Source organism: Arctopsyche grandis, chromosome 3, assembly GCF_051622035.1.
Source record: "Arctopsyche grandis isolate Sample6627 chromosome 3, ASM5162203v2, whole genome shotgun sequence".
In the NCBI taxonomy this organism is placed as follows: domain Eukaryota; kingdom Metazoa; phylum Arthropoda; class Insecta; order Trichoptera; family Hydropsychidae; genus Arctopsyche; species Arctopsyche grandis.
In genome coordinates this window covers 17965882-17991802 of record NC_135357.1, presented here as the reverse complement: position 1 = coordinate 17991802, position 25921 = coordinate 17965882, and the positions used below count along the sequence as shown (strand labels likewise).

The 25921-nt window shown below is 31.2% G+C and overlaps 1 protein-coding gene across 1 annotated transcript in view; it reads left to right on the top strand.

The window, feature by feature from the left end:
* Positions 1-25921, top strand: part of Oamb (Octopamine receptor in mushroom bodies) — a 140209-nt gene that overhangs the window by 106738 nt on the left and 7550 nt on the right. The window contains exons 5-6 of the mRNA XM_077446739.1: positions 2239-2470; positions 24039-24210. Coding sequence (XP_077302865.1) covers positions 2239-2470; positions 24039-24210 — 404 coding nt within the window. The remainder of the gene's footprint in view (positions 1-2238; positions 2471-24038; positions 24211-25921) is intronic.

The window sequence follows — 25921 nt, the reverse complement described above, 5'->3', positions numbered from 1 at the left end:
AATAGAGAGTGTATAGAGACCTTTAGGCGAAAAAATTGAATGCTTCTCGCGTTACTACAGCAAGTGCGTATTTTTTTTTAACCTTTCTGTTGGAAAGGGACAAAGCGCGCTCGGTGAGTCGCGTGCGACTACGGAAATTTAGTGAACACGACACGACAGGCGTGTCGTTAGCACCCAACGGGTTAACAGTGTTCATACTCGTTTTTATGCATATATGTATGTATGTACATATGTAAATAAACAACAAATTACAATTATGCCTATTATTAGTTTCAACCGTCAACTAGTAGGTAAAGAGCACATTTCATAATGGAAATGGGGATTTAATGAGGTCTCAAATCATCGTTAAAATCCACGAATTGACCATGCGGGCAATGCCTATAAACGCATTAATCTTTCACCACGCTTTTTGCCATAATTATGTATTTTATACACGTGTATGAATATACGTATATTCTGCCTAAAATCATCGACGCGGGGAGGACGGTAGGCAGCATATCAACTTCATCGTATTTATTTTTATTGGTCATGTACATTTCACGTTGAAGTGTTCTCAATCCCATGAAATATTAATGAAGCTGTATATAACGAGATGATTTGGAAACGAGGAAGAATACTTATGTTCAAAATACGTGTATATACAGTCGTGGACATAAAAAAAGCCGGATGATTGCATATTATATTCAATTTGGGTTTTTTCCCAGAATTATGTCTCGATTGTTTTCATTTTTTTTTTTTTTGGGTATGGCACACTTTAGGTGCCTGATATTTGAGACAATGCAAGTTTTAAAAGTTCGGCAGTTTTTTGTTAGACGCCATCGCGCAAACATTTCGCAAAAAAAATGGATAACTCGAAGTAGATGTCGATTATTATAAAATCAAAAATTATTACGTTATTCCAAGATAATCTTTCTATGCGTGAAATATCTCGTCGAGTGGGATTTGGAGAGAGCTCTGCTCGTCGATTTTTGAAAAAATATTGAGAAACTGTTGCTCTGGGGAGGAAACCTGGGAACGGAAGAGGACGTGTGACCAGTGTTCGCAAAGATCGTCATATCAAGCACATGATACTAGAAAATCCATTCAAAACAGCGGAAGAAATTCCGGCAGAGCTTCAAGCATCAGATCATATGACAGCGTTAATATAGGCCACACCGCCCTGCCAAAATTTATCAAGACGATTCGGATTTATCAAGACGATACTACACCATGCCATCGCGCTCGAGCCTCGAGTAAAATTTCGATTTTTTGTGTCTAAATCTTTTACTAAATGATTCATAATATCCCTTTTCACTTATATACTAGACATAAAATCAACAGAATGGCTGGGAAACAATCCAGATTGTTTCCCGAATGAAATCCGATCGAAAACCTATGGGCGTTTTAAAGAAAAAAATGGCAAAACGACGGACATCAAATATCATAGAATTGCGTAAAAATATGTAAAACCGAAACTTGGGAGAATGATATTACGATGGAATGTTTAAATTCACTATACGAAATCAGCGCATATTGGCGATTATTCAAAATCGAGCCGGCAGTACGAAATATTAAAATAGAATAAGTATATTATAATCCAAAAGTTGTTTTATTCACAAAACATTTTTTTGATACCTCACAAGGAATATTAACTTTAAAAATCCAACAACAGAATAGTGCAAGGATATTCTGACCCTCATAAATTACATTACAACGTCGGCACAAGTACCGTTAATAACTGCTTTTCATTTCTGCATCCATTCCAAAAATATCCTGTTAACTATTTCCATTTTTTTTTTTTGCTTAAATTGAAGTTTACTGATAAATCTTCAAACCCTCCATTCAAAAATTCTTTTAAAATTACAATACCAAACAGAATTTAAAAAAAATGTAAAAAAGATCGAATGCGGCATTTTCTATGTCTACGACTGTATGCATACAATTTGTGGAAACGGAATAATTTATAAAAAAAGTGGCTCGGCGATGCAGCCGTATACATTATTGATTTGTCACCGGAAGGAATATCCAGATCAAGTCCCTTGAAATAATGTTGTCAACTTTCGTATCACATCAAAATTACAAAACAAGTTCAATTTAAATATTTGAAACATACCTACATTTTTTTTATTTCAATAATCAACGAGAACTTTTCCATGACGTACTTAAATAATTCCCAATGATATAATTGTACGAGAGTGTATGTATATTCAACAATATTTGTATTAATCCGTCATTAAAATTTTTTGTAATTTTTTACAGGCTTCCGAAGCGGTGATTTATAAGAACAAGAACCACACCCTGCTGTCTCAAGTACCGAACCCACCGTGCCCATGGACATGTGAGCTAACAAACGATGCTGGATATGTGGTGTATTCGGCTCTCGGCTCGTTTTATATACCCATGTTCGTCATGCTCTTCTTCTATTGGAGGATATACAAAGCGGCTGTAAGGACCACCAAAGCTATAAACCAAGGATTTAGAACTACAAAAAGTAAGATTCTTTCTCTATCATAATTTAAACGTTATGGATTTTCGTAATACATTTTTAACATCGGTATTTTCATAGTGTAAAATAAGTCATCGTACTTACGACTTTTCATTTTCTTAGATCTATTCATGAAATGATTTCTTGTTTTTTTTGTACACACTGATGAAAAGCTCTGGAGTGAGATTAATTTTCAGCGGCCGATTAGGGGCGTCCTCCCGAGATTTTTCTGAGAATAAATCTGTTTTAACTTTAATCGCCGAACCAATCTGGCATCGTCCTGGGACAACTTTGTTCGTTCCAATGAACGTCGTGACGCCGACGCCCCCAAATAGGGAGGTTTTTCGCGTAGAATCTCTTTTGTGAAACACGCGAGTCTTATTTAAAAGTCTTCACCCGAGAACGGAAGCCAAAAGGAAATTTTTGCGCGGCCATGAGAAGTCGCCGCCATTAATCTTTTGGTTTTTTTTTTCTCTCTCTTAATGGAACATTTTTTCAGTTGTCAAGCTAGGACTTCAGCCCATAGAACATCTTTCATGAGTTTCACACTTTATTCTATTTACGAAAGCACTCGTATCCGCCACTAATATGTCAATGAATAATTTAAATTTCAAATTTAAAGATAAAACAAACAATCGCAGCTTCTGCAATTAGAAACGGGCTATACATATTCAATATATATGTATATGACACATTTTGTAAGCGAGTATCGAATAACATTAATTAATCAAATTGAAGTACGGAGATTGATTTTAATTCAATTTCTCCAAACATATAGAGCAAGATTTTTTTTCATTTCATTGAATTCCGTTATATACTTTTGAAATTAACTAGCAGTATTTTGTTTGTTTTCGCTTTGATATAATGTTTCGAAAAATCCGGCAAAAAGCCTGTTAACTCTAACGTCCTGACAGGAAACAGTCCGTTTTCTGATTCGAATTACATTTTAAAAACACATGTATGTATGTAGCTAATTTCACTTGCCTATACTAGTCTGTCTGTGTCCCTTTGTGTTCGTTACGTCCGGGTGAAAAGTGAAAATTATCAAAGGAAAACCGACGCTCCGTCAAAAAAAGCATAGCGGTAATTCATAACAGTGAAAAAAATACAGCCATTTTCAAATTGCTGATTATTGCTATTTTTGAGAGTACAATTTTTTTTTAATGTATACTTTTTCATTATAAGAGTTACTGTTTTGAAATATTCAAATGCAATACAAACAAAGCGGCAATATGTATACGACGGAAGGAAAGAAAACGTGTTTTAGATTATGAAAAATCCCAGACTGTTTTTGTACACGAAACCACTTGAAGAAATCTGTTTTCGTGTAGCGTCTCGTTCTTCGATCTTCCAGCAACATTAAACAGGCTGTACGGAAGATACGTGACCGGGAATAAATCATCACTCCCTAAGGACGCCCCATTATTCAAGGAAAATATTCTCGAGAAAAATTTTCATTCGCGGTACGAAAATAACAGTATTCAACATATTTCAACCTTTTTATTACTTACTAACCTCTTCTTAGTTCTGAATCGATTTTGTCGTCTGACGAAGTTTGGGTTCTTATCCGATCGTTTTCAAACTTTGCCATTTTGCTCGGTTTGGTCATCAATATAAATGGAAATGACGTCCACCATTAGCATGGTGAAAAATAGTCGTAATAGACACGTTTGAAAATACTGCATCTTCGTTCACAGTGAAGTCTATCATCGAAACTGTCCCATTTTTCCACAATGTTCTGATCTTTTTTTCCCTTTTCGCTCCCCTCTCGCTATGACAGATTGAGCACTTTGCCATACTCATGATCAAAGTTTACGGAGAGAGTTGGTGATTTCTTAATTAGGTTTTTTATATATTGTCTTAATTTTATAAACAAAATATAGAAGAGGTTAGTTTTTAAAAACATTTATATATATATATATATATATATATATATATATATATATATATATATATATATATATTCATTTTTTTTACTTTTTTTAGTAAGTTTGTACGTGGTAACAATAGATGATGTTTTGTGATCATGCGAAAACTAGAATCGATCACTAATAAGCGATATACCAGAAACGGCATAACCGATGTGATGATATTTCATCGGGCTTATCACTATTACTTTAATATCGGTAATGAAACGCGTTACAAAACACACTCGACAATTTACGTTTCCCACTTTCACTCTCAAAAATAAATACAAAGCTATTTCAAAGTTGACACTTTATGCTCCTTTTGTGTTAGGCTGTAATGTATGTCCTTATGTATATTTTACCAAACAAGGAAATTGGTAAAGTTTGCTCATAGGTAGTATCCAAATAAATTTCACTGTAACGCTTACGAGAAAAAGCTTTTGTAAAGGTCGCCACCAAAGTTGTAATGTATTTCGTTAAAACGATCGAATTTTAATAACAAAGTTTTTTGTTGGTATATCTGTGTGTTTTAGAATATATTTCAATTATTTTTGAATGTCTTCACAAATATTTGAAAAATAAATGTTTTTCAAAGTCAATCAAACTTTACAATTGAAATTTGAATAAACAATTTCAGCGTTGGTGTGTACTGTTTCTAATTTTTTTACTTTATTTTTGTATATTTTGTATACTGTACTACATATTCGTATTGCATATACACATGTAAGTATGTACATATACATATACATATATGTGTGCGTGTATATATTGTTAGTGTATATTTATTTTATTTTTATTTTTTACATACATACATACATATGTACATATGTATATACAAATATACCAGGAATGCCTAACTGGTAAACCCCAATGCACCTTCCTGGTCAATTACAAACAATGCAGCATATTTATAACAAGTCGCTGAAGTAGGAGACATTTTAAACTCGAAATTAATATATGAATTTGAACATAATTTCTTATTGTACATTAATCATAGTGTATATAATCATAAAGTGGGACATAGTAGGAAAGTTTTTTAGCCAATTTAATCACGAACCGTTTCAACAATGACATCAGAAAATTTGGCAAACTCTGATCGACCTGGAGCACAAATATCCTGGTCTGATCAGCAGCATTACAGAAAATATATATTAAATTAAATATATTTAAAAAGTATTTGAAAAAACTTCGACCGCTTGCGGATCGAACACAGAACCGACACATTTTTTTTAATTTAATAACTTGATATGCCCATGCGATTATATGTCATCAGGTACAACACTAGTGTTATACAATAGTGGGATAATTAAAAACAAAACTCGAAAAGTTATCCACCGCTTTGAGAAATATAGTTACAGATAGACAACGCTATTGAAGTTATGTGTATGTATATATGTAAAAAAAACTTTAAACAAGAATTTTTTAAAAAGAGTTATTGATACAAATCCGTAAAAATATATATAACTTTAAACTTTATGTATCGCAATGAAATATAGCGTGTGTGCTAGCATGTGTGTGCTAACTTGCCGTCGTTACATTTTATATCGCCAATTTTATGGTGAAACTAGAATAAAAAACAACATTAGCCATTGCCATTTTTTGTCTACATATTTTGACACGCTGAAAACAAAAAAAAATACTATCAATATACATATGAGCCATTATGTATATTAGGAAGTGGCATAAGTCCACTTTCTTCATTTCGAGAAATTCATTTCAAATTCGTTTAGCAATATTTAAAAATACCGGTGGCCTATAATACGTTTATTCTTCTTCTTCGTGATTCTGGATATATCGAATTAAAAGAAGTGATAACGATTTGTGAATTAAGTCAAACAGAAAGTGTTTTTCGAACTGAAAACTGGATTTTCGCCACATTCAAATATAACGGCTCATATGTATGTATATTTACTTAGATACATATGTACATAAATGTATGTATTATACATTGCTGTGTGTACTTTGTTTGAACAAAATGTAAAGGTAGCACCGTTGGGTGAAAAGCGGATTTTATTGATCATTGCCGAATCGGTTTATCCGTTTTCGTGTGTCTTCCAGAAGGGCATATATATTGTAACGATGGTATTAAGCTGGGGGTGAAATCCCTTCTAAAAAACGAACTCGGCCCTCTCCTTGTGAACGGTCCTTCCGAGTAATTTTCTCCGCCGAAGATAACATCGTATATGCGAACTACGTATCCTATTTATGTACTAAAAAAAAAACAATACAACTAAAGAGGTTCCTAAACTTACCGTGTTCACGGCGTACTTTACGTCTATGAATTTATTATTCCCAGAGCCTCTAGTAAAAAATTTGGAAAACAATGTATTTGAAATTTGGCAACCTTTTGTTCTTACAAAAACAACTTGTATTAAATAAGATGAACAGAAAAAACTTATTAGTTAGAAACTGATGAATTAATATACTCCAAATTAAAGTATTTTTAGTATCACTCATAGATATTCTGTAGACCAATCAAAAATCATGAACCAGCAGCATATGTATATATGTACATAAATATATTAATGGTTAGCGTGTAATGTTTTTAATTGTGTGGTCACGGGTTCAATCAACCGTTTCCTATCAGAGTTTACCAATTTATTTGATTCAACAAATTGGCTACCCTATCCTTTCTGCCAATTTATCTGATTTCATTGAAACGGTTCCAACATATTGGCAACCTTGTCTTATTTCTCGCAAAATTCTAGTTTACAGCATCTCGAATTCGCTGATTTATAAAATGCTATAAATTTACCCATAGATGTTCCGCAAATTTAGAGTTTTTAAGCATCTCGAAATGCAGCGATTTATAAATAAAAACAATTTATCAAAATTTGTCCATAGAGGTCTTTACGATGGTAAAATAACCATATAAATTATTTATCGATATTTTTATTCGGCCAGAAAGGCGATTTAGAGTATAACTGTTAGGCTTTCCTGGTATACATAGGTATACATAAATAAATAAACAAACATATTTTTAATTAAAACTTTCTACAAAAAACTATTGCATTGATTACTTTATTAGAAACTAGCTGTATTACCCGCCTTCGCTTGGTATTTGTAATATATACCGCTTAAACATGACTAATCTAATAGTAAGCATTTTATTAAAAAATAAAAAATAAAAATTTTTAAAAAAAATTTAAAAAATAAAAAAATTAATTTTTAAAAAAAATTTAAAAATTAAAAACATATATAAAAATATATTAAGTCTAGAATCCGGTGGCTGCGCCCCATGTGGCTGTTTGGCGGGGCCCCATGAGCCTGCGCCCCCTGCGCCCTCTGCGGGGATTTCAAATCTTTTGAATCGAAAAATATCGAATCGGCGCCTATGAATCGAAAAAAAAAAAATCGAATCATTGTTCGATGAGGTCACGGATCTACGAACGAACGAACAACCAAGGATACATACATACATACATAATATGTATGTATGTATGTATGTATCCTTGGTTATGTATGTATATGCAAAGTCTATTTCCAAATTATATATACATATATTATATACATATATATAGATATGTACTTAAATACACTGTATGCATATTTTCCTAAATTTATATAATCATATAAAAATGTGGATGCTATTGCCTTTTTACCCAAACTGATTAATACAATTAAAGATTAATTAATCTAGAAGTGAATATGGAGGCACGGGTCTGAATATACCGCATTCTCCGATAGATAAATAGCTATATATTTAATAAAATATCTGAAACACGGTGTTTATGATAATTATTTAATATCAATACAACGCTAATACAACGTTTTGATTTAATCAAAGGATTAAAGAGCGGTTCGGTTCGAGTCGAGAGGTCTCATTTGCGTCGGCTTTGGATACTGAAGCTTTTCCCGGAAACAACAATTTCTATACCAAGTTTCATACACTAAATTCGAAAATGATATTGATTTTTATTGGCTTTTTCTCGTTTATGAGATATAAGCATTGAAGTAGAATGGGAGTAGAACTAGAAGTGGAAAAATTGAAGTAGAATGCATTATACTTCAATGGATATAAGCGTTTAAAAAAATGCTCAATTTTTACACATTTTTAGCTTTTGCAGTCTTTAACTCAAAACCTACATACATAGTATTACTGTGCCATAAGTTAGTATGGGAATCTACATATGTATAGTCAGATTTTTTTCTATTGATTGTTTTCTTTCTTTAAAGTATTTATTATATAGCGAGTTTTAAATGTCAAAAAAATATACTATTTTCTTACACAAATTTTTTTAATGAGCTTAATCCGGTAATTTGTCACTTAACCACATGTATAAAGATTGTTTTTTTTATTGAAATTCACTGATTCGAGCGGTATGAAGAATGCGGTTGCTTAGATCAAGAGCGAGATAAAGAGTGCATCACTCCATCTCACTCGCTAACGTTTGCACACCGTCACTTACGAACGATGAGTGATCCGCTTAGGAAATTTCATTTTGTAATTTAAAATCATTGACCACTTGAATTAGTACGTTCATATTAAATAAAAAATTATTAAGATTGAAAACTAACCTTGCAAGTTGTATTAAAATATAGAACTTGTCCAATAAATTCATAACAGCTAAAATTTAAAATTTATATATTTAGACTTTTCAAACTTGCTAGATAATGAATATTTAAATATTTTAAAGCATTGAAAAATCAAAATCAATAAGAAAGAATCTGACTGTCGATTCCAATACTCACTAGATTTTGAGCTAAAGACTGCAAAACCCCAAAATATGTAAACATTTTTTAAACGCTTATGTCTCATAAACGAGAAGAAGCAAATAAAAATCATTGTCATATTCGAATTAAGTGGGTCAAACTTATTAAAGATTGATTAGAAAAATACTCACCCCAGAAATTTTTATCCAGTATCGTGCATAATAGATGCTACAGTGAATAAGCATTTACATAAAGGCATAGTAAATATGATCATATACTTGCTTCAAAATATCATGAAATTGAAACTTCCTTTACGTATGTACGTCAGAATGAATTCTTTTTATGCGACTGAATTGCGTCACGAAACTTGGCAACGCTGAAACATTGCACAAAACCATAATTAAAAGCGCCCGCAGAACTTTACAGAACTACATATACCTTGAGAACTACATGGCTCACAAAGCTAACCTGTTTCTTACCTGTAGTGTATTTATCACTTCTTTAGCGTATAGTGTAATGACACGGTCGGTTTTTATACGAGTTTCTATTTGTTTTTACATTTATACTTTATTTACATACATACATATGTACATATGTACGTAGTAACAATAAATGAAGTTTTGTTATCATGCGAAAATTTCGAGATTTTGACTGATTTGAACTCAGAATTGATCACGTTTTCAAGGTCTTGAATAAATGTGTGTGTATCTAGAACTATGTATCAGTAACTGAAATTCTTATCGATTCGACGTAATTTTTTTTTAAATTGACCGGAAGTGGTACCTCCCTTTATACATAGGTGTCCTAGTTTTTGAATTCTATTATCTCCCAAACCCCTAACCGAATCAGACTGATTTTTTTTAATCTAAATTATTATATAGGAATTATAATTTTTATAATCTTATATTTTTTTGAATATTTTTACCTAAACCGGAAGTAGTACTTTTACTCTGAAGAAATCTTTTGATTTATTGAAATCTTTTGATTTATTGAACTGAAATTTCATATCTAGAAGATTAAGCGTAATAACAAGTTAAATAAGTTTTACATTCAATAGAAATTATAAATTTTAAAACATAATATTTTTTGAATATTTGATCTCAACCGGAAGTAGTAGTTTTTACTCTAGATAATCGAGGCTTTTTATATTTTTCTCAGAAACCTTTTGTTTTATTGTATTGAAATTTCAGATCTACAAGTTTAAGCTTAATACCAAGTTATGTTTAAAATTTAGTAAGCATCATTCAACCGGAAGTGGCAGTTTACACTTGTTCGATTTTTCATCCACAATTTTTTTCAACCCCTTAAACATGTGTACTCTCCCCGAAAAAATTCAAGTATGATTCTTGTATCAATGTGATGATAATAAAAAAATCACTACATTTATTAAACCGGAAGTGGGATTTTTCCCTTTTAGAAAGGTCAAAAATTTTGAGGCCACTATTTTTTCCACACCCCTGAACGTATCAAGCTGAAAATTTATATTTGAATTCTTAATATACTAACTTAGAGCTTATAAGGTTTTGGTCAGAATTCGTAAACCGGAAGTAGTATTTTTTTTTAAAACAATATCAAATTATTTTATTTTTGAATTTTTAAATTATTTTTATTTTCTTGACATTTAATTGTGTATAATAATTAATTAGAGTGAGTTAAGGTAATAAAAAAAATCCGACAACCGGATGTAGAACTTTTATCGTGTGTAAGTTTTCCTACATCTGCGCTCAATGTGGGAAATGTATGTAGGTATGTGTGAACGTGTATGTAATATTTAATTATCGAATTTTTTTTTGTGACGTTCTAATAGTCCTCAAATACATAGATAAAGTCATGGCTTGGTCACATCCGAATTTTTTAATTAAACCACATGTGTAACGCGATGCGATATGATCGTATATACATACATATGTACATATGACGATAACATCTGTTGCATTTGCCCGTTTACATTTCATCGATGCGAATCTCGTAATTAAACTCGAGCGTACAATGCGCCGCGCTTACATTAATATTCACACGAACTTTGTGTGGAAAGCGTTTTGTTTAATAGCTCAAACGGCGAATTTCGAATGTGTGATATTCGATGAAATATTTATGACCAGACCGGGATATGTATATGCACGAAGAACCATAGAGTGGGAAATCAGGAGGCGAGGGACAGAGGCGAATACCCGCCGGCTCGGTGTTTGCTGAAAAGCTCTCGCCCCGAAAGCCCTCGTGAATATGTATGAAAAAAGCTTTCAGGTGGGTTCCGCCATATTTAAATGGCGATGCCGTCAGATATTGCGTGCTCCTCTGGACCGCGACTTCGGATTTCAGAAAACTTTCAGACGGCGTGAAACTTAATAGCCCAACCTGGAAGAATCCCTCGTTCCACTCTTAATGATGCAACGATATTATAATATTGTTTCTATCCCTTCATCTCATCAAATTTACTTCAAATTTTAATTAAAATTTTTGTATCGTCTAAAGGTTTCCGTAAAGAAAGAGTCGAATATCGGTAGATCGAATTCCAGAATTTATCGGGTATGATTGAAAAAATTATTTTGTGTTTGATATTTATTTATTTATTTACAAATATACCAGGAAGGCTTAACAGGTAAACCCCAAATGCGCCTTCCTGGTCCACATAATTATTACATAGATACATGTAAATCTAAACAATATCTGACATCTATGGTCAGATATTACAAACATCGTATTAATACGATAAATAACAATGAATAACTTTCATGTAACAATACGAATTTTTATATTCGATAAACAACCAGAGACATCTATGGTGAGCAATATGGCGAAACCTAAGATATAACAATAACTAAAGGTTCGTAACAGAACATTGGGAAGGAAACGCCAATTTTTACAGGAATCGTTTCAATGAAAATCAGAAAAATTGGCAAATTCTGATAAGAAACGATCGACCTTGACAAACCAAGGTCTGGCCAACAGCGAGACTTAGCGGGAATCGAACTCGTAATCAAGTACGAAATAATTCAACATTCGCCACTAGACCACGCTGATATTCATTAATTAAATTCATCTCTTTGCTTTTCTTGCCTTTTATTTCGATTTATCTACATATTTTATTAGTATATAAAGATTTAAAGTGTCGCAACTTTATTACAACACATATTTTCGCCGTCTGTCATGTATTTAAGCCTCTTGGGAAAGATGCTTTTCCATTGGGTTTCATGGGCACTAAAAAAAATTATACACTATATTTATATAATGTCATCGTAAAAAATGTATAAATATTATTTTTTCTGATATTTTGAGTATATATCGATGGATTGGTGCACAGATATTGTATGTTTATTTTTGAATTTGTATCGAATTTTATATTCGTAGATGCTGGAATAAGTCAGGTTTAGAATTTCAAAGTAATTTACGTATACCACATAAATTACTATGAAAAGAAAAATCTATTTTATTCCAAAATCTACAAACTTAAAATTCAATACAAATTCAAAAATCTTCTTCTTCTTCTAATGCCTTGTCCACATCCGGACGTTGGCGACCACCTCGTCAATTATTTGTAGATATCCGGATCTATCTTCAGCTGCTGGGAACAAGTCTTCGGCGCTCATATCGGTCCACATGCACATGTTTCGAAGTCAAGACAACTTCTTCCTGACAATCCATTTCCTACCTTCTATTTTTCCCATGGTTAACAAACGGAGAAATTCATATTTCGGACCCCATAACATGTGTCCATCTTCAGCATACGCATGTAAACCCACATCTCAAATGCTTCGATGTGGCTTATCATCCTGGTCTTCAGAGTCCACGTCGCGAATCTCAAACTCTGATTTAGTTTTGATAAACGCTATTCAAGCCATCTCGATGCGGATTCTTAAATCTTCATCTGGGTCTATCTCTTCATTTGACCAATTACCCAAGTATTTAAATTTTTACTTTTGACTCTTTCTAACACCTCTCCATCCAATGTTAGATCACCGGTGTCTGCTTTTATTTGGTCAACTAGCATAAATTTCGACTTCTTTACATTTAAACGCAGACCTCTTCAATTTTTTTAAACGCAGACCTCTTGCTTTTTTGATGTACACGGTCTAGAGGTCTTTGCAAGTCTGCTAAATTTTCAGCGACTAGTGCATCAGCATATCGTATGTTGGTGATTCTTTCACCACCTACCTTAATACCCTCTGCTTCTTGGAGAACATCGTGGAAGAAGGATTCGGCATCAGTGTTAAAAAGCGTAGGTGATAGGATGCATCCTTGCTTGACGCCCCGCTCTATAGGAATCTAATCAGTAAATTGATCATCGACGCGCACTACCGCAGTCTGATTCCAATAAATATTTTGTAGCAATCTGACATCTCTGTCATCCAGGCCAGTTCAAAAATAGACAATACAATATGTGTGCATCAAGTCATCGATATGTACATACATACATATGTATGTATATATAACCAACAAAATCTTGTCAAAGGTCATAAAATATCAGAAATTTACGAGGTAATGAAATATATAATGTATGTTTTATGAACGCGTAATCATAATTTATAATTAAATACTATTACTACAGAGTCAAGTAACGATAATTGTTAAAGGGCTGCTATATATTATATACGTATGTACATATAATAGTCTATTGTATATAATATTGGTAGTAAGGTAACATACGCTGTAATCATTGCGTTTAGTAAGTACTTCGTAACCCTTTGAGAGGCATAACATGATTTTAACACAATTATAATCATTTTATATATTTCAATACTTTATATCAATCAATGCATGTACTATGTAGTAACAATCGTTGAAGTTTTGTGGTCATATAAAAATTTGACTGATTTTTTATTTATTTTAGACCTACAGAATTTGCATTAAGAATTTAAAGATATTATATTAAACTTAAAACCATCCTACCCACTATGTCACTACTATTGGAATATGATTTCAAAATTTATAATCTACATATAAATTTATATAGGTACAAGTTTTACACCATAAGTGTCACTCAGTGGCAAGCCGTAATGATATGGGAAAATATAAATTAAAATAAAGAGAACAATTTTTCTTTTTGATAAAAAACTGATATCATATCACTTTAATTTATTAGAATACGAAAAAAAATGTTTTGAGCAAATATCTCTAATTTATATATTAGACTTTAGAGGTTCTGTCTAGCGAAATACGATTTCAGATTAAGTATGATATAAAATTGTATGTATGTATTCTGGTCTGTAAATTATTCCCTTCGATTTTTTTTATTTCTTATTTGATACAATTCATTATTATACAATCCGCTTCTTTCTGAGTTTTCTTTTTCGATAAAAATAGACTGCCTTTAACAAATAGTACGATTCAATATCCTTGTCGATGGATTTAATAACGAAAGTCCTTTTAACGTCACTCCTTTCCGAGCAGACCGATAATCCCGTTTACTTTTAACACACACACACACACACACACTCGCCCTAACATACACAATTGGTAAAATTTAATAAAAGTCTTTTATCCTGTGAAAATATGGTGACATTTATTATCTACCAAGATAAACCCTTTAACGACGTTCATTAATTTTTTTTATATTTTATTTTAATTTAGTTAATTAAAACTTCGACGAAACATTTTGCGAACGAAAAACTCGTTATGAAACTAAACTAACTTATAAAGTTTGAAGAGTCTTTCACATTCATATGTATACATATATCTATATACACACATATATACATACATATATTTATGATATATAGATCTGTATATATAAACGATATACATATGTATGCATATTAGGCCGGAGCGAAAAATGCGAACTTTGATTTTTTCCTGTGCCACCAACTAATTTATTTATCTCAAGTTAGTATTTTCATAAATATTTTCTTTTAGAACAATTTCGTTTTTTTTTACTATTAATAAAACCGCCTAATATTCGATAATTTCAATTTATGTACATATGTATATACATATATGAATCTAGCTGTCCGGTACTTTAATGTGATGGGTGAGCATTTGGACCTGTTCGATTATCATATTGTTGAACTGGTCAGTTTCATGAGATTCAATACGAGTCAATTTGAATCAGATATATTCTCATTAATTTATGGGTAATTAATTACTTTATCTATGTACGTAGTAACAATAGATTAAGTTTTTTGGTCATACGAAAATTCAAAGTCGAGATTTTGACTGATTCGAACTCAGAATCGATCACTGATCACGTTTTCATGATCTAGAAAAAATGTGTGTGTGTTACTACATACGTACATAGATAAAGTAATAGTATAGTTATGTATGTAGTATTTTCACTATTGCCAATATTAAATAGAGTACCACTATGTAATAAAAAATAATTTAGTAGAATTCCATCCGAAATTTTAAATGAGGATAAATTTCAACCACAAAGTACCAATTAAATCTGCCACTTTATCCACCTTATGCGACTGGCAGCATAATGGTCAACGAGCCTCCGAAACTGTTATAAGTCAACCTTTTATTCTTAAGTGGATTAAGGGTGCGGGGTGGAAAACACGAAAAACGCGCATATATATGCGCACCCGGCGGTTACAGGGTTACTTCGCATTAATATGTATGTAAGGCCAGGCTCGAGGATACGAACGAGCCAGAGTCTTCTTGCTGAATTACACATTACAGTCACAGCATTAACATCCTCGCCCCTTCCAAAAGTGTGACTCGCCACCCCTGGCCCTGGACCGTTTCACTATTTAAATCAATCTCACCGGATGTGGGCCGTTATTAACCTGATGCCTATTTGTGGACGGTTGCAACTACTGCTTTCATTCCATCCACGTTTATTTTCAAACTCCACTTTCTACTGTATTAAATTTAGTCTAATGATAAATTAATTCATAATTGATTGAAAACTAGTATATAGACATGATAAAATGTCTTTTAAATTATGAATGATACTGTAGCGTGGACGTGTAGAAGGGTTTCCAAGATTTTCATAAACCCATATCTTAACGGAATTAGAATCCTTAAAAAATGGCAATCTGAAATCACTCTAGTGTGATACTTTGCGAATCATCATCATGTAGCGAAAATTGTTAATGACTAAGAGCATTTAAATTATCATCAATGTAAAGCTTAAATAAAAAAGGTACAAGGTTTGAGCCTTATGGGATTCCAGAATTAGTTGAATAGCGGTGAAATGAAAAATTATCAATCTATTTTCACATAACACAGCGTGTAGTTCATGTTCGGAAACGGTTATATGTTTAATCTAAGACACTTTTTAATATATCCGCCCCTCTTACCACTTGGAAAAGTGATTCATCTGAATTTTCAAATGATCACTGAAAATTGCAAGTGGATTGTGTCTTCCCTGTGTTGTAAGTGTTTATACTTGCGAATGGCCAAGGCTAGGGTCAGTTTGTGTACTAGAAATAATTACTAATTAGAAGTACTTAATGATAATCATTCGAAATTCAATACTATCTAGTCTTAGTCATGGATGGCTCGTAGTTGCAGAAATTCAAACTGGGTCCATTTTTAGACACGCTGTATTTATATTCAGTAGAATTTCCACCGCTTACAAATTAACTTTAAACTTGTATTAATCAATTTACTTTCAAGTCGGTGCTTTATTTTTATATAAATGTTCCCCAAAAAGAACAATGGTATTCAATATCCTTTTCGATGAATTTCAAAATCAAAAATATGAAATTTTTAAAATGAACGCGTCTTACTAAAGATAATCTGCAAAATTCGTGGTAATTCCATATATATTTCTAATTTCATTTGGTGCTTGCACAATTAATTCCACCGTTGATAAAGTTTCGTCCGAAAAAAATCCACTACTCTTCAAACTATCAATCTTTATATCGCGTACTTAAACCCTATCGCAATATTTTACGTGGAATAAATAAATCCCTCTGTTAGCCTTCGAAAGACTTTTTTTTCTAAGATTGACATTTTTTTCACATATAACCCTTGTCTAGGTTGAATTGACTCTCAATGACCGCACAATGTATGTACATACATATGTATGTATACGCATGTGGCAATTCGTGCACGTGTCGAATATTGGATATAAAATATGCAACGTCACACTAGGAAAGCACGCGTTTCATTAAGTAAATAAAACACTTTCTTCAGACCCTTGAACACTTTAAGCCTTCATTTCGAAAGAAAGCTTTCTTCAAATATGTGCATACATGTTGTATATGTATAGCTACATATGTATAAATAATTTTCCGAAATACGTAACATTCACACATACATATGAATGAGTTAAATGCACTCAAAATCTATTTCTATATTCTGAAGCATTTTAATCAGTCGGCTTTTCTCAAATAAATTCAATTTAAAACTTAAATTACTCCACTCAAAACGACGATTAAAAATGCATTACGCTGAAAAAATTGCGCTGAACTTTAATTGGTATTTGGTCAATCTGAAGGCTTTAATTCGTATGCTATCGAATTGTTTGATTTACTTTATTTATTAAAACACTGAAACACAAAAAAGAGTCTTCATAATTATTTATTTTACAAAACTATTAAATTATTTAAAAATGAAATAGTTTCAAATATATTTTTATACGAAAAAACAAATGACAATGCTTAATCGTTTTTCCAAGTGAATTTTCGTCACAATTTTCGGAGACAAATTTAAAACACATCACAATTGAATATGTCCCATTTATTATCGTTAAATAAGCACACTGTTCATATATTAAATTTTGCGAAACACACACTTCTACTCGACTCGAATATTGTAAAATTTAGCGCGTATAAAAGATGACCAAAACTTCGACTATTTAGTTTATAAGTAACCAAGCAATTAGAACTATATTTATAATAAGTATGTATTTACATATGTAAATGCAAAATGAGCATATTTTTCACCTTTAATTAAGCTGATCTACTCAATGAAAAAATTGAAGTTTGCACTAAAAATGGAATCCAGAGCATTTACATATTTTTTAAAGGGTGCGATTTAACTGTACATTGAGAAAAATACTTTGTATCTTAAAAAAATTTTTGTGCATTAAAAATTTCCATTATTTTCGATGCATTAAACAATCTCGTATTGTGCATTGAATAAAATATTTTGGCATTATAAAGTGACCATTAAAAATATGAAACGATCATTTGAAAAAATAGATACGAAAGATACGTTAGAATATGTAGATACGAAAATTGCCAACGTTGCAGTCTTCCGCTACTGAGAACTGTCAACTGTTAAAAGGGTTTACTTTTGTTTTTGTTTTACGTGTGAAGATGAATGATGATGTCAGGTCATAGAGTCAAATTCAAGTTCGTAGGTGTCGAAGAGTAAAAAAGAAGGAATCCAGTAGAGAGAAGCGTTGGTCGTTGTCGGTTCGTATTTTGGTATTCGCGACGTTGCCAATCTGTCATTTTAATGCACATTTCATCCGCTTTTTAAGTAGCAAAAATTTCTAATGTAATCTGTATCCGTCATTTAGAAATGCACATACATTTTTTGTAATGTACAGAAACTTTTTTTAATATACAATTTTTTTTTAAATGCGCGTTTATTTTATAAAAAAATAAATGCGCATTTTAAATTGTTCCCTTTTTTAAATGACCGAATTTCAAAGTCATATTCGAACTACCGACGGTTTTGAAATATCCTGATTATGTAAAACTACGAATTATGCATTGGATGCGCTCATTTTTTAACCTCTATCATTTTGAACTATCAACGCCAATTCCGAACATTCTGAATATATGTAAGTTGAAGCTCTCGATAAATCTGGACGACTTTGTCGTTAGAATTTTAAGTGTGAATCTTTCTACTTTTAAAATTCCACAAAGTAGTCTAAGCGTGCTCAAATTTACATATGAAGATACAATATAAGTACGATCTTTCTCCTTCGTTTAATTTATTATCATTATTAATTCTTTGAAATTGGCCGGGGCCACCCCTTTTGAGTTTTGCCCCCATTAAATTAATATAATAACCTTTTCGCCTAAAAAATTTCAAGTCTTTATTGTATAATATTAATATCCGGATTACTATCGCGAATGCGAAATGCGTATTAAATTATACGCTAAAATTATTATCTGAGTATCGTATTATGTGAAAACGCTTAATTTGCAAATATTCAGCAACGCATATTCGATTTCAGTTTCACACAAAATGTAGAACATCGCGAAAAACCGATACTGGATAAATCAAATATCCATACAATAACACAATAGACCGTATGTATGTACATATATGTACATACATACATAAATAAATACATATATACGCATATATTTACACTCGAACAAATTATACGTATTACATATTTTGAGAGATTCATCAATGTGCTACCATTTAATAATATAGAAATATCCCACTACATACATACTACAGACATACATATATTAAACCAATTGAGATTAATCGATACGTATTAATACTATAGGTTCATCATTACTATAATACATATTGTAGACTTGGCATTGCTTAGCTATCTAATCATTTCCGAACTATTAATAAACTTTGCCACCGATCGTATTTATTTATATTGTATTTATATAAATAAAGAAACTAATTCCACCCTCAGAAAAATCATGAAATATATATATATATATATATATATATATATATATATATATATATATATATATATATATATATATGTACATACGTACTAAAATATGTATATGTATAGGTACATACATACATACATATTTTATGATGTATAAATGTATGTACATACATATATACCAAATAATAAGTTACATGTGTCAATCTCTAATTCACTTTGATAGTCACCATAGCAAAGCTACCAACCTAATCTAACTACAAATATACACAATAATTATAAATATACCATACACCAGTGTTACCCTCTTACTAGTAAATATCTTTCGGTACTACTCACGGACCAGCTTCATATTTTTTTTAAATTGAGTGGCTAGCTCTCCTCCCTCCGTCAGTGATATATTATTTAAAATACTCATCGTAGACCGATGGAGGTAAATTGAGGTAAGCCAACAGACCAAAGATGTATTCATGAGCTTTTTTATTTATTTATACAGAGGTATACACCCATTTTTATCAACACGACATATATAGTCGACATTTTATAAGAATATAAGTATTATTCAAGGCCAATTATAAACATCGATCATCAAACCTTGCGATCATCAAATCATAATAGAAATACATATGTACATATCTATGGACAATTTTTTCAGTATTTTTAAATATCAAAAAATTGTGAGATGCTGAAAACTCAAATTTTGCGAGAAATGGGACAGGGTTATTCATATCATTTAAAGGTTTCTCAGATATACAAATATGTATTTAATAGTTTACGGTCGCTATCCTTGGTTCTCTCCTGGTGCTTACCTGCTGGGAGCACTATGTTACAATTCCCTCGAGTCACGACATAGAGTACATATATTTGGGAAAACATTTCTACAAGTTTTGATGAGCAATCCTCAATTTTTTGCAGAATTTAGCTTTAATGTTCTCAGCCAACATACATACATATGTAGGTACATTAGATGTTGCAGTTTGTTCACTTATCCTGTGGCATGTACCAATTTGTAGGCATCGTTACCTGATGCAAAGGGCATAAAGTTCTTGAACCAAATTTCTGTTAAATTTGGTTTGTTTTATCTGAAATATCCTGATCTGGTTGAGAGATTGTTGATTTTTTAAAGTCTTTTAATATTGTATTTGTTTTGTATACATATGTATGTACATACATATGCATATTGATTTATTTGTTTTTTAAAAGCTTTTATTTAGTATGTTTATTATCATGTTTTTTTTTTTTGAAATCATACTTATTACTTATTAATAGTAATCAAATCTTTCTGCTAAATTTGTCAAATGACGGAATCTTCGTTAGTATAGATATATATATATATATATATATATATATATATATATATATATATATATATATATATATATATATATATATATATATATATATATATATATATATATATATATATATATATATATATATATATATATAGATTTTCCATGTAAATTGAAGAATTTGGTTCTTGCAATAAGTTTCATTGTTTTTATTTACCTTTTATTCTTATTGTGTTATACATTATTCTCAAAGGTAGATAATTTTTTTGGATAAAATGGCATTTGACAGATATGAGTGGCAGATTGTTTTATAACGTACATGATATTATATTACTTGTCCAACATCTCACGTAAAAATACAAAGAAATAAATAGAGTATTTTCTTCATTTAGGTTTATTTATATGATTAAATAATATGGTTTTTCTGCTACATATTTTATATTATATTATCTCAATTCGATTTTCCCATTTTCACATTCAATCATCTAATTTATACAATCTTAATGGCTGATGTTGCAACGTGTTATTATATATGAATATGATACATAAATGAGGATCTTAGTTTTTCAACAATTCTACGAGGTGTAGTATCTTATTTTGAACATTCACAGACACTTCACACGTGAAATTTAAAACTTGATATTCGTTCGTTCTGAAGGAGCTGCACGAATGATGTGCCAAAGTTTTATACCACTTACAAATAATTTGACAACCAAATATTCCTAGGTTATCAATTCGAAATATATTCGTATATATGTACATATTTATAAATATACACTATTTGTAACGAATCCTATGAAAAGTTTCATAGTATTTAATGAGGCGCGTTGAATAGTCGTTAAAATGTCAAAATAAATTTAGTAGACAGCCGATATATCGAAGTATTCAATGCTTTCGCAATCGCCCTTTAGCTTTCGCGTCGACTTTACGTCCAAGTTTATGGCTAAGCGATCTTCAATTCGAAACGACGACGGCCAATAAACCGTTTTATATAGATATGTACATATGTATGTATATAGTTCTATCGCTACGTGTATACGAAATTTTACAACACTATTTGCATTCGGTATCCGACGGAAATTTTTATCCGTGAGGCTTTTGTCCTATGCGCCGAAACGTGACGACGAAACATCAAAAAGATCCCGTACGCAAATTTAATTTTATTTACCCTACGAATCAAACAGAAAAAATATTCACGAACGTGTGAAATTTGAGAAAAGCGTTTATTCTTTTTATGCAGTTTTTTTTTCAAAACGAATTTAAGTTTTTTTTATTGAAATCAATTGATTAACATATAGCCTTTCCAGGTAGCATTGAAAAAAAATGCATTGAACATGGGTCGTGTAATCCGTGTCAATATTTATAAAGACTGGTTTACACCGGAATTTATAACAATAGCAGAATTTCTCAATGGAAATCGAGAAATTCACAAAATCATGCACACTCGCCTAACAGATTGCTCCCAAGCGGCGAGTGTGCTAAACAGATTAAGACTCGAGAAATTATATATTACATATATTAAATAAGTAATTATTACATATGTACATACACATGTAAATGTAAACAACGTCTGATATCTATGGTTAGACATTACAAACATCGTAAACAATACGATCAATAAAAAATTTTATGTAACGATACGTTTTTTACATTCAATAATCTTTGAGAAAATTCCATAAATGCTTGAAGAGACGAGTAAATTAAAAAAAATATACATATATGTGCATATATTGTCTTTGACAGAACGCCTATTCAATTTGCCAAGTACCGCGAAGAGAACAGAATTGAGAAGACGCGGCGAAGACGTGCAATGCGAACGACGGTTATAAGTAGTGTTCCTTCTCGAGAATTTCTCGAAAAAAATTCCAAATTGAGAATTCTTATTTCTCGAGAAATTTAATTAAAACATTTTTTATTGCACATTTTTTTTTTATATTTTCAAAAAGTTCACTACCACTGCCCTTTATAAAGCTACATTAGAAATGGCGGGTTTATACCTAATGTGCATACTTCTTAGAAGGGGTCTAGCCAGTTTTAGTGTACAAAAAAGAACAAATTGAAAAATGAGCTAGATTGCTCAGGCACAAACTATTAGGCATAATTTTAAGTATTCTCAATCTTTTGTCCCATCTTCAATGTTTGCTTACTTTGTGTTGCAATATTTTATATCTAAACGGAAACGGGAATTATAACAACGTTGTAATGTGGTTTGTATAGGTTTTCCGTTTTAAATACTTTCATGCGACAACTAATGGAGATATTTTTAAAGTTAGACTGTGACATATTTATATATATATATATATATATATATATATATATATATATATATATATATATATATATATATATATATATATATATATATATATATATATATATATATATATATATGTGAAAATTATAAAAGCTTATTTAAAGACAATTTATTTATTATTAAAATATATATATATATATATATATATATATATATATAAATATAGTACAAACTATGTATGTATGTATGCAAACGTACATTGCTTAACAATTGGAAATGTAGAGAAAGGCTGGCCTGAGTTTTTACTGCATAAAACCAGTGCTGAATTACACTGTTCGACACGAAAAATGGTTCAGAGACGAGATATGACTTTTCTTATAGATCTATTCCCAGTAAACACGAATCTTGTAATCTGATAAAATACCAGACTATAGATTCCAATATTCATTTTGAACAGAAAATTGACAGATTTTGAGACATCGACTGAACAACACCAAGCCATAGAAAAATCGCGCGATTTAAAAAACACATATATCTCCGAATCTCGAGCCAATCAACATTTTTTATTACCAGATTCGTGTTCACTGGGCATAGATCTATAAGAAAAGTTATATCTCGTCTCTGAACCAAAAAAAAAGTCATCATTTGTCGAACAGTGTTACCTGCATACCTCGTATGTGCATACTACATACACACATTTTCAGCTACACCACATCCATTTAGGTTTCGTTATCTTCCTACATTATATTTGGTTCCATTTCAAAACTTCCTCTGTATAATACATACATACATACATACATACTTCCTCTGTTCATTCGTCTAGCCACATACTCCGGCTACCATTTTACAATTGTCACTAACTCTACTCCTACTGAATTTCACTTTGCCCTGCACTTGTCATATTTCTCAGCATATTTTATCGCTTATGCTGGAATTTTATCTGTGTCAGTTTTTAATTAGAAAATTTTCCTTTAAATTTTAGGCAAAGGTGTGGGAAACCGCTTCGACGACAATCGGTTGACGCTGCGCATTCACAGAGGAAGGGGTGGAGGTGGTACCACCCGTCGAGGCCCCCAAGGTTCACCTCTCAGCACAGGCTCTGCCCAGAGCACCACCACCTCGTTGGGGAGTGCATCGCCAGAAAGGATACACAGGTAACACACCTGCATAATATACAAATCTATATAAATGGAAATTTTACACAAAAAAGCCACAGAAATATAATAGTTTAGCCTTAATTCGTTGAATATTGTTTGATTCTAAGTACTACATATACATTATGTACATATATCTGAACATCCAATTTGTTCGAACATCTTCTTCATACCTACTTCAAATTTCTTAAATTCAAAAAAATGTAATTTTTCATGTCAATTATTCGGCAAAATATTAACTATTTTTACTTTATCTATGTACGTAGTAACGATAGATGAAGTTTTGTGTTCATGCGAAATTTGAACTCGAGATTTTGACTTATTCAAACTCAGAATCGATCACTGATCACGTTTTTATGACCTAGAAAAAATGTATGAGTGTGTGTGTGTGTGTGTATTTTGAGCATTTTTTGTACACCATTAGTCCTATCGAACTGAAACTTTGTATCGGTTACTAAAATTCTTATCAATACGATAAGTTGACCGGAAATGGTACCTATAGGTGTCCTCTTTTTTTAAGTTAACTTAATCGGACTGAATTTTTTTTACATGTAATATAAATTATAATTTTTGTACCATAATATTTTTTAAATATTTTTAAGTACTACTTTTACTTTAGAGAATCGAGGTTTTTTTATATTTTTCTCAGAAACCTTTAGATTTATTGAACTGAAATTTCATATCTACAAGTTTAAGCTTAATACGAAGTTATGTATAAAATTTGGTAGTCGACCGGAAAGTTGATTTATAAGTTGACCGGAAATGGTATTCTCTTTTTTTTAAGTTATTGGATTCAATTATCTGCCGAACCGCTTAACGTATCAGACAGAATTTTTTTTTCACATGTAATAGAAATTATAAATTTATACCATAATATTTTTTAAACATATCTCAACCGGAAGTAGTACATTTACTCTAGAGAATCGAGGTTTATATATTTTTCTCAGAAACCTTTCTGTGTATTGGAATGAAATTTCTAGAATTTTAAACTTAATACCAATACATACATATATAAAATTTGGTGAGGACCCGCAAACAGGAAGTGGCAGCTTACTCTCGTTCGATTTTTCTTCCACTATTTTTTTCGACCCCTTAAACATGTGTGCTCTTCACGAGAAAATTTGAATATAATTCTTGTATCAATTTGATAGAAATATAAAAATAAAATCGCTAAATTTAATAAACCAGAAGTGGGATTTTTTCCTCTTAAAAAAGTCAAAAATATTCTGACCACACGACTTTTTCCACACCCCTAAACGTATCAAGTTGAAAATTTATATTTGTATTCTTTATGTACGAACTTAGAGTTGACAAGTTTTTGGTCAGAATTTTTAAACCGAATGTAGTATTTGTTTTTAAAATAATATTTTATTTTGACCTTTTAAATTATTTTTATTTTCTTGATATTTAATGTGTATAAAATTTATCGTGATTTTAAGTAATAAAAAAATTTGAACAAAATCTGACAGCCGGAAATAGGACTTTTGTGTTGTGTAAAATTCCTTACATTTGCGATCAATTTGTATCGAAAATGCTCTCATAGCCGGTATGTGTGAACGTGTATGTATGTTTGATTATCGAATACATATTGTTTTTTACCCTTCTTATATTCCTCAAATACATACATAGATAAAGTCATGGGTTGGTCACATTCGAATTTTTTTTTAATAATACTTAAATGTGGCATAGCCGATGAACCCAATTTTATATT